The sequence below is a fragment of the Thamnophis elegans genome, chromosome 2 (assembly GCF_009769535.1).
Source record: "Thamnophis elegans isolate rThaEle1 chromosome 2, rThaEle1.pri, whole genome shotgun sequence".
Taxonomy (NCBI): domain Eukaryota; kingdom Metazoa; phylum Chordata; class Lepidosauria; order Squamata; family Colubridae; genus Thamnophis; species Thamnophis elegans.
Genome location: NC_045542.1, coordinates 116155346 through 116166246, shown reverse-complemented (window position 1 = coordinate 116166246; position 10901 = coordinate 116155346). Strand labels below are relative to the sequence as shown.

Genomic DNA, 10901 nt, shown 5'->3' with positions numbered 1-10901 from the left:
ACGGAATAGGAATGTTTAGTTAATGTTATCTCAAAATATTAATTTTTTTAAGGCACAGGAATCAAGAGCTGTGCACTAATGTTTTTTGTTTACTTACCTTCCAGTGTTTTAACAGTAGACAATGTGAAAGTCTCTTCTTTTTCAAATTCATCACCAACTTCCTCCCAGGCTGCTCCAAAATTTGGCTTCAAAACTCTTTGGATGTGATCTGCTACGGTTACTTCCAGATCTTCTAGCTAATAAAGACATTTGACAGTAAATTACCCTTGAGCTTCTCCATGGAGCTCTTTAGAAAACTGACCAGATTTTAAAGGAACAATAATTATTTGAAAACATCTATCCTTTGCTGCAAAACTGATAAATTTTAAAGGGCAATAGAACAGTGGTGTCTGCAGAAGCAACAAGAATCATATTGAGAAGAGCAGCACTGCAATGTGAGCCAGGCCCATATTCTATATGCCCCAAAATTACAACTTTGCTTTTGTCATTTTGATACTTTTTTATAATCCATTAATTTGGCGGTAGAGTTCGGGTGACTGGATGGAGCTGAGTGTTTACTGGCCCGATACCCTTCCTGCTACTGCCTAGGATTGAACTTTCAACCTTCTGAGTGGGAGGTGAATGTCTTCACCACTAGGCCACCATGCCATTTAAGTACATTGCACAAACCTTGTAATTATAATAGACTGATCAGGAAAAGGACAATTGTTGCAATACTGCAGGCTACTTCTGCTGACTGCTGGCTGACTGCAATTTGGCAGTTCGAATCTCACCAGGCTCAAGGTTGACTCAGCTCTCCATGCCTATGATGTTGGTAAAAATGAGGATCCGGATTGTTGGGGGCAAGATGCTGACTCTGTAAACCGCTTAGAGAGGGCTGTAAAGCACTGTGAATCAGTATATAAGTCTAAGTGTTATTGCTATTGTGCATCCAGACCAAAATAGGCTAACTGATACCTTGGTTCCCCAAAAATAAGCCCTCCCGGGATAAATAGCCCAATCGGGCTTTTGAGTGCATGTGCTAAAATAATTCCTCCGCCCCAAAAATAAACCCTCCTTGAAAGTATTGCAGCACAGCAGCAGCCATGAGGTGACCATGCTCACAGTCTCCTGCACCTCAAAAATAATAAGACCTCCCCCGAAAATAAGGCCAAGCGCTTATTTCGGGGGGGGGGGTGGTGTCAAAAGAAAATAAGACCCTGTCTTATTTTCGGGGAAACACGATAAGTGTTGCTTTTCCACTGACATTTCAGATTGATGAGAGTTCCTTATCACCATTAAGGTTAAACCAATACACTTGATAGGCACTTTGACTCTGGAAAGCTCCAATCAGCTTACATAAAGCTGGATTTTTCTTAGGTTGTCTATTTTAATTCATCATGGCTTTGCACAGTCCTGCACTTCCATAGGCTGGCTGGGAGCAAACTAATACCTGTCTTTCCAATTTAAGAGTTCACAGTGGCAATCCCACTGTACCTAAAACAGACAACAAGAATAAATCTAGCGATCGTCATTGCTCTACACTCAGCTTCTAAGTGACATTTTCTGGAAAATATACAATGACGTATTCTTATCTCAGAGACAAAAAGAGAAAGAAAAACAGTTTAACGTGTAGTTTAAGTGACAAGGAATTTCGTTTCTACAGTATTCTTCTCAAACCCTTATATGCAGACAGTTGGAACAAGCCATATTATTTATGGCTAGCTTAGAGCACATGACCCTGAGGGAGACATAAGGACCTTCAAGATTATGTCTGCAAAATCAGCTGGCTACTAGCCAGGTCTGTCAGGCAGAGCTCCAGCAGGAAGCTCCAGGTCTGACTCGGAGCCATCTGGACATGCTGAGATTTATCCACTTATAAGCTCAGAGTCTTTATTAAGTTCATTCTTTGGCCCAGATAAAACCAACTGGTGTACGAGGTGGAACTATTTCCTGGTGTAAACAATGAAATCATTTATCAGATCATGTTGTGGGGCTTCATTGATGAAATAAAATATTTCATCAGTGGCTCGCATTTCACAGTATGGTGACACCAAACTGGATATCACCTGATTTAACGACAGTGGAAAGAGTTGATATAGCCTGCAGATTCTGAAGTTCTGTCTTACCACATATTCATCCTCATAGCCCTCTTCCTCAGTTTCACCAGTGTTTGGATCGCAATCTTTCACAGTGAATTTCATCATGCAGCTGAAAGTGCAAGCCACTGCAAAGAGGACAAAGCAGATGTCACACCACTGAACTCTAGAAATAACGGTTCTACTACCTAGACGGGGGGTGTGTGTCAAACTTAAGGCCCGGGGACCAGGTCCAGCCTTTGGGGTACTTAGATCTGGCCCACGGGGCACCCTGGAAACAGCGGAGCAGTCCACGGTGCTGCTGCCATGGCCTCCTGCAATCTTCTGACAGTAAAAAGGGAGCTTGGGAGGGCTGCATACGGAGGGTTGCAGGAGGCCATTGCATGGAAAACAGAGCCCAGGAGCCTGTTTTCACTGGCAGAGCCCTCGGGCCACCACAAGCAACCCCGATACAAGTGACGTCAAACTGGCCATTCCCAAGTGACATTGAGCTGGCCATGCCCCCCCTCCCCAAGGTCAAACACAACCCTGACAACCCTCAATGAAATAGAGTTTGACATCCCTGACCTAGGCCTATCCAGTTCCCATTTATTTAAAAAATGTGCCATGATCGTTGCTTGTAAAATGATCTATGTTTTCTACGGACACATACTGATCAAATTACCATCTCTTCTTGAGTTTATTGAAAGGTGTGTACAAAATTCAACAATCTCATTTAGAGTGAGCTAGCTTTTTAAAAAGATTAACCCTTGTTTTTTGAAATTAGTTTTTAAAAATCCAACATTTACATTGGGCCTCTAGAAATAGATCTAGCTATGGCTACACCCGCCCCTGGGGTTTAGGAGCGGGTAAATTAAGGGAAAAGATAAACTATTGTTACCTGCTGTGGGATCCTCTTCAGGCAAAGCAATCAGCGTGTAACAAGTACCAGGCTGATTGTAGAGCAAGCTTTTGGCAGGTATATAAGCAATGACCTCATATCCCTCCGTTGGCTCCATCTGCACTGTGACATTTTCCAGGATCTGATCATTCAATGTATTTGTGCAGTCAAACTATCAGAAAAAAGGAAAGCACATCAGAATAAAACAAGACTTCTAGCATTAGAAAACCGAGGGTTCATTCTTTTAAAAAATAAACAAGCAATGTTTGCCTATAGGTACAGGTAGTCCTCAATTTACAACAGTTCACTTAGTGACTGCCTGAAGTTACAATGGCATTGAAAAAGTGACCTATCACTGTTTTTCACACTTACAACCATTACAGCATCCCCATAGTCATGTGATCAAAATTCAGACTCTTGGCAACTGATTCATATTTATGACGGTTGCACTGTCCCAGGGTCATGTGATCAACTTTCACGACTTTCTGACAAGCAAAGTCAATGGGGAAGCCAGACAATTGTGTCACTAATTTAACAATGGCAGTGATTCACTTAATAAATGTGGCAAGAAAGTTTGTTAAATGGGGCAAAATTCATTTAACAAATGTCTCAGCATCATAAATTTTGGGATCAATTATGGTCGTAAGTCGAGGACTACCTGTATATAGCCTGTGCAACTTCCAAAATTATCTTTTATGGCATTAAATATATTAGCTAAAAATCTTCAGTTTACAAGATCTTTCTAGGAGGCAGTTTCCAGTATAACTAATAATTGTAAGTGTTCAATCTGCAGTATATTCATTTCTAAGTGAACAAATGTCCCAGTGAAGTTTAATAGTATTTTCAGAATGATGTCGTCTTCGCCTGTTATGCTTATTACAATTAATATAATTTCAGACTCCCTATAGAGTTATTAGCTGAACTGAAGGGCACATTTCCTTGGGTCTATCTACATTTGAATAATGCTAAAATTTTCAGTCTCTTTGGTAGAAACACTGCTGTGGAAGAAATTCCACTTATTGAAGCCTCTGAGTATCACAGAGCCAAAAAAGAACTTCTGCTTATCAACTGATTTAATACTCTAGTCATAGTTTTAACCTATCAAGCTAAAGGAGATCTTCAGTCTCTAGAAAGTGTAATGCTGAAGAGTGAATATGATCTGAGAATTTATACAATATTTACTCCCTTTGCTTCAGGACAGCAACGAAGATAGATAGCCTTTGTTTCCATTTTATTTAACTTTACTCCCTTTTGTTAAAATCTGGTTTAACAACCTGCATTCAAAGGTAAACAGGATCTGAGGAAATAAACCAGTGTTTAAAAATATGATTGGTTTTTCCTAACCCTACTCTTTCCTTGAATGATTCAAGTAACCTCATTTAGATGGAAACAAAACAGAATTATTTTCAATCTTTCTTTTAGAGCTGCATTGGAGAATTACTGTGAGCCTCAGTTTTATTCCTATAACATTAGCTGGTTGTGCAACGTTACAATCAGGTAATACAAAAGAATACAAAAGTGCAACCAAATGCACAAAGTGTAGCTAAAGAAATAGTTATGTTATTGATATTATACCAATATGGTATAATATATGTACCTATATTCCAGCATATCAGTGAGATTAAATGCGCAAATGCTTTTTTCAACACCACTTACCTGGAATACCATGTGATTGGAGAACGTGTGCTTTGTACAATAGATCACATATTCTGTTTCTAATTCCGTAAGTGCCTCTGGCTCAGGAGAGGACTTGAACAGTGGGCCAAGACCCTGGAACTCTGGAATAGCAGCCAATTGCTCTAAAAGACAGCAAAAAAAAAACCATACACAGGTTTCTGTTTAATATAATGACTATATTTCTATAGAGATAAGTGTAAAAGGAGAAAGTTTTCAGATTACATCTGGTAGGTTCAATGTCGAAAGACTTTTTCATATGAATAAACAGTAACTTAAAAAAAAATACAGCATTCCCAAGAATATATGCTGAGGATCTATCTCCAATATGAATCGGATTTTTCTAAGTCAATTCGTTCTGTGCTAATGTCATTACTACATTATATACTTTTGAGGTAGTACTTTGTGTTATTCAATATAGTTATTAAAAATTGAAGGTTTAGAGTTGACTCTGATTCTTGTTTGAATTATTTCTGGCTTACGGCAAATATCTGGACAGCTCCCTTTTTCATAAGTGGTTTACCCTTGCCTTCTTTCTAAGGTGAGAAAGAATGACTGTCTCAAAGTCACTCAGTTGGCTTCATTCTTAAGGCAGGGTTAGAATTTAAAATTTCTCAATTTCTAATCTGCTGTCTTAACCAAACTAGTTCTCCTATTGTTGGAAATTAGTAATATGGGGAAAATTCATTTCCTCCCAGCTATGGACTGAAATCTACATTAAATATAGAAGTTCTTAACCAGAAGTATAACTGGAAGATCCTCAGTTTAGAAACTTTTATAAATGAAATAAGATTCCAGAAATCAAAAAGGTTGAATGGAGAACAAAATAACATTCTGCATTGTACTTCATTTTATACAACAACCAGTGGAAACAAACCTTGGAATATATCTTGTCGGGTTGTTGCTATTTTCTCTAACTGCTTCACTGTAGAGGTGGGAGTGTTTTCTGTGGAAGGGCAAGAAAAACACAGTTAAGAGTATAAAAATGCAGAATACAGGACTGAAAGGTATGCTGTGGTAATTCAAAAGGGATGCAAATCCTCCCGCAACAAAGAGTTTGTTTTTTCAGGCCGCTGAGAGGAAAAAATGGTGGGTGGCAAGAGGAATGGGAGATAATTGGAACTGGCAGCAGGTCTGTAGTAGTAGTAACAACAACAACAACAACAACAATAATAATAATAATAATCGAGTTAAAAAGGTAAAGAATTGGACATCACCTGGAAAGGACCAATTACATGGTTTCTGGCTCAAATAGCTGACCAGTTTACATGCAATATTGGCCAGGCAACTGAATGAAATTTTACAAAAGGGCCAAATTGATGAATGGTTGACAACTGGAAAAACATACTTGATTCAGAAAGATGCAACTAAAGGAACAACACCTGAAAACTACAGACCAATAACATGCTTGCCAACAACCTTCAAATTACTCACAGGCATTATTGCAGATAACATGATGGATTATTTGGAAACAAACAACATCTTGCCAGTAGAGCAAAAAGGCAACAAAAGAAGGAGCAGGGGCACAAAAGATCAGCTTCTAATTGATAAAATGATATTAGAAAATTGTAAGAACAGAAAAACGAACTTGAATATGGTCTGGATTGATTACAAAAAGGCATTTGACTCACTGCCACATAGTTGGATCATAAAATGCTTAGAAACAACTGGCATTAGCAAAAATATTACATCCTTTACTGAAAAGGCAATGAAACAATGGAGAACTGAGTTGGCAGTAGGGAATGAGAGCTACGGAATGGTTAATATCAAGCGAGGAATTTTCCAGGGTGATTCACTTTCACCTCTTCTCTTCATCATCGCAATGATCCCACTATCAGTAATCTTAAAAAAAATGAAATTAGGCTACCAAACAGCCAAAAAAGCTGAAAAAATTTCGCATTTACTATATATGGATGATTTGAAACTCTATGGAAAGTCAGAAATAGAAATCCAATCATTGACAAATACAGTCCGAGTATTCAGCACCGATATTTCAATGCAGTTTGGCATGGAAAAATGCGCCACTATATCCATAAAAAGGGGCAAAATCACTGCATCTGAGGGAATTGAAATGCCCAATGGCCAACTAATTAAATGCAATGAAAATGAAGCCTACAAATACTTAGGCATTCTGCAGTTGGATAACATCAAGCATGGAGAAGTAAAAACTATTGTCAGACGAGAGTACACCAACAGAGTTAGGAAAATTTTGAAATCTAAATTGAATGGTGGAAATACAATCAAGGCCATAAATACCTGGGCAATACCAGTTATAAGATACACAGCTGGCATAGTTAACTGGACACAAACTGATTTGGACCTTTTGGACCGAAAAACCAGGAAACTAATGACAATGCACTACAGTTTACATCCACGTGGTGATACTGATAGACTATATCTGCCCCGAAAATCAGGTGGCAGAGGATTATTACAAGTGAAGCAAACAGTTGAAGAAGAAAAACATACACTGGCTGATTATTTAAAAGAAAGTCAAGAACATCTATTAATCGAAGTAAAGAACAAAAATCTACTGAAGGCCCAACAGACAAAACAAGAATACAGAAAAGATGTGATAAAATCAAGAATGGAGAGTTGGCAGAACAAAGCACTGCATGGTCAATTTCTGGAAAAAATAAAAGATAAAGTGGACAGGGAACAAACTTGGTTATGGTTAAAAACAGGTACATTAAAGAAAGAAACAGAGTCACTAATCCTGGCTGCGCAAGAACAAGCTATCCGCACAAATGCCATTAAGGCCAAAATCGAAAAATCCTCTGATGATGCCAAATGCAGACTTTGCAAAGAAGCTGACGAAACTGTTGATCACATTCTCAGCTGCTGTAAAAAAATCGCGCAGACTGATTATAAATTGCGGCACAATTCAGTAGCACAAATGATCCATTGGAATTTGTGCAAAAATTATAATATTAAAACAGCAACAAACTGGTGGGAACATCAGCCTGAAAAAGTCACAGAAAATCAGATGGTCAAGATCTTGTGGGATTTCCGTATACAAACCGACAAAATACTGGCGCATAATACACCAGACATCACACTGGTTGAGAAAAATAAGGTCACAATCATAGACATCGCAATACCAGGTGATAGCAGGGTCGCCGAGAAGGAACATGAAAAAATCGCAAGATACCAGGACTTAAAAATCGAAATTCAACGACTATGGCACAAACCAGCAGTGGTAATTCCAGTGGTAATTGGCACACTGGGTGCTATTCCAAAAGCACTGGAATTACATTTAAAACAGTTAAAAATTGACAAAATCACCATCAGTCAAATGCAAAAAGCCGCACTGCTTGGATCTGCACGCATATTACGAAAATATGTTACGACGTCCTAGGCCCCTGGCTGGGGCCCGACTAGTAACCAATGCCAAATCCGGCGAAACAACTGGTCGCTGTGATACAATTGTACAATAATAATAATAATAATAATAATGATACAAATGTGATACAATTGTATCAATATACAATAATAATAATGATGCAACAGATTAATGATAAAATGTAAATCGGTTGGCAATGGAAGGGGAGATGAAGTACTCTTAGATGTCCAATAAAATGAAAGACAAACAGTTCATAAATTCACAGATGTTACTGCCAAAATTTCCCCTCTCAAATCAAACCCAAAACATGCTAGACCAGGAAAATGGCATTCCTTTCTAAGATAAGAGCCGTAATGGCTCTTATGGTTAGAATGCTGTACTGCAGGCCATCTCATTGCTCACTTCAGGAGTTTGATTCTGAGCGGCTCAAGGTTGACTCAGCCTTCCATCCTTCCGCGATTGGAAAAAGGAGGACCCAGATTGTTGGGGGAAAGACTCTGTAAAACCGCTTAGAGACGGCTGTAAAGTGGGCAGTAAAGCAGTATATACCGTAAATCTAATGTTATTACTATTGCTTTCTCTTACCTGCTCTTTGTTCCATGATGGGGGCAGTTGCCAAGGGAACGGACTTGAGGTCAAAGGGTTTTTCAGAGGGGTCCAGAGTATATTGATGCAGAGCCCTCTCTAGGCCAGGGATAGATACTGTCAATCCTGGAAAAGAAAAGTGTTGAACCTTGCAAAATGCAAGAAACTAGACAAGTCTTTGTCAACTTCTAAATCAGAGCAGAGGCAATTATCTTCTTCTCTAATTCCATATGGTTCCTTCTATTGAAAGAACTTGGGTTTTTACCAGTTGAAATACCCCCCCCCCTCCCCACAGCTTCATTTCTTGTGTCTATTTCCAAATGTAGCGACATCTATTTATTTAGCCTAATGAATGTGTGTGTTTCAAGCATATCCTCAAAAGATTACTTCTGGAAACCTCTAATCCCTAGAGGAGAAGCAACATCTGGTATACATCTGTTTCCATTTAAGGCTCAAACACAGGGGACAAGGAGGCTCTGCCAGGCATCAAAGTAGAGTTTGCTCAGACAGCAAATGTTACTACCACAGAGGAGCAGAGCTGGAAATTAGGGTGCCCGCCTCCTTTGCTCTTCATGCCATGTTAGCCATGTCTGTTAACCTACAGGCATTCAAAAAGAACCATCAATGCCATCAATCAAAGGAAGACTTCCAGCCAGCAGGCATTTGAATCCTGAATGCTGCCCTAAACTAAAACGTATCAGCTATAGGGATAGGAAATCATGCTTTCACTCTGGCCTTGTTCATTTTTCAGCCCTCAAGAAGAAATGGATTGCTGTGTCTTAAATGTGTAAATAAAGAATTGAGGTCACTCAACGGTGGCAATGAACCGCATAGATTATGAAGTGAAGGCATTCACCCTGTTCAATGACCCCTCAGCATACAGACCAGCAAAGATATCAGAGATGAGAACGATGGTCACACAAGTGAATGCTTATCTCAGCCAACTCAAACAAAACAACTGTATGATGGAGAAGGAATGGTGAAAAATAAGAGGAATAGACCCTGCCCCAGTGAGATTTTGCAGACTTCTCAAAATACACAAAATAGGAATCCCTGTCAGATCTATTGTAGCGCTACAACCCTATCTATAACCTGGCTAAATGGCTGTCAAAACACTTGAGCTTCTGGAAAATAAATAACCAAATCAACAGAGGTGATTTAAGGATTGCCCTTATATCTGACACAATGATGTTGAGATGACGAGAAGGCACTATTACTTACTAGTGGGAATATGGCCTCATCTAAAGGTCATACAACTTGAAAAGTATTCAAGGCAATAAATAAGAAAGTTATGAGTAAAACTCTTTGCATCATTCCAGGATTTGGATAGAGGAAAATATCTTTCTTTCTAGTCTGAATCCAATTTATAACTTTATGAAGTCTGAGCAAACTACATCAGATTGTTTTTAGCTCTTAAGCAATTTAAAATTTCTATTTTCAAAAATAGAAGTTTAAAGTTTTACAGCCTCCACCATGCCAAAATATCGTGATTTGCAAATTTTTACTGAGATCAACATTGTAAATGACTTGAGGTCATTTAACAATATTCAACATTTACGTGTTTTATCATGTGTGAAGGTCCATCAATATGAGTGACTTAATTTTTTTTTAAAAAAGCAGTGAATAATGAACTTAGGATACCGTTCAGAATGTAGCCAGCGTTGAGGGCCTTTTGCTTCTGCTCCAATACGCTTAAGTAGAAAGTAGCCCTGTCTCTGACTTCGTTGTCGTCATCCATCACACACCTGAAGTTTTTTTTTTTTTTAAAAGAACATTCTGCTTAATTGGAGGAATGTATATTTTCTTAGACACCCTCCCCACCCCCATCTAGAACATTAAATCAGTGTAACCAATCAGGAAACATAACATGACACATTACAACAACAGGATACAATTGTGTGCAAATAATGTTGTTTTCTTACATAAAAGTGGGACAAGATAGTTTGTACCTGCAATGGAAGGAAGCTAGAGGTTTGCAAGCTCCAGCTAATTCACACCTGCTAGAGCTGGCCTGATCTCCCTTGGGTGGATGAGTGATTGTGCAGGTGCTGTGGCTGCCATAACTTTGAAACTAGGTCATAAGCAGCATCTGGGGAGTCTGCGGTTACTTTGAACAGTCACTATGTGACTGGTTAAAAGTTGAGGACCTATAGGCTTGCATTAACATTTTTTAGAAAGTATAATCAGATTCCAGTCACTGGCCATGTAAGAAAATGACTAAAAATGTGCTCAATATGTCCTGGTGATACAGAATCTAATCATCTTTAGAGATTTATTGTTGCTTCAGCACAGACTAAATTTTCACTTACATTTTTATATGGCATTTTACGTTTTCCACATTTGC

The 10901-nt window shown here is 38.7% G+C and overlaps 1 protein-coding gene across 2 annotated transcripts in view; it reads right to left on the bottom strand.

Moving 5' to 3' along the window:
* COPG1 (COPI coat complex subunit gamma 1) overlaps nucleotides 1-10901 on the bottom strand; it is a 33667-nt gene that overhangs the window by 3966 nt on the left and 18800 nt on the right. For both annotated transcript variants that reach the window (XM_032210318.1, XM_032210316.1), the window contains exons 16-22: nucleotides 10199-10302; nucleotides 8558-8683; nucleotides 5510-5578; nucleotides 4615-4757; nucleotides 2959-3130; nucleotides 2109-2206; nucleotides 98-236 (exon numbers count right to left, since the gene is read on the bottom strand). In XM_032210318.1, coding sequence (XP_032066209.1) covers nucleotides 98-236; nucleotides 2109-2206; nucleotides 2959-3130; nucleotides 4615-4757; nucleotides 5510-5578; nucleotides 8558-8683; nucleotides 10199-10302 — 851 coding nt within the window. The remainder of the gene's footprint in view (nucleotides 1-97; nucleotides 237-2108; nucleotides 2207-2958; nucleotides 3131-4614; nucleotides 4758-5509; nucleotides 5579-8557; nucleotides 8684-10198; nucleotides 10303-10901) is intronic.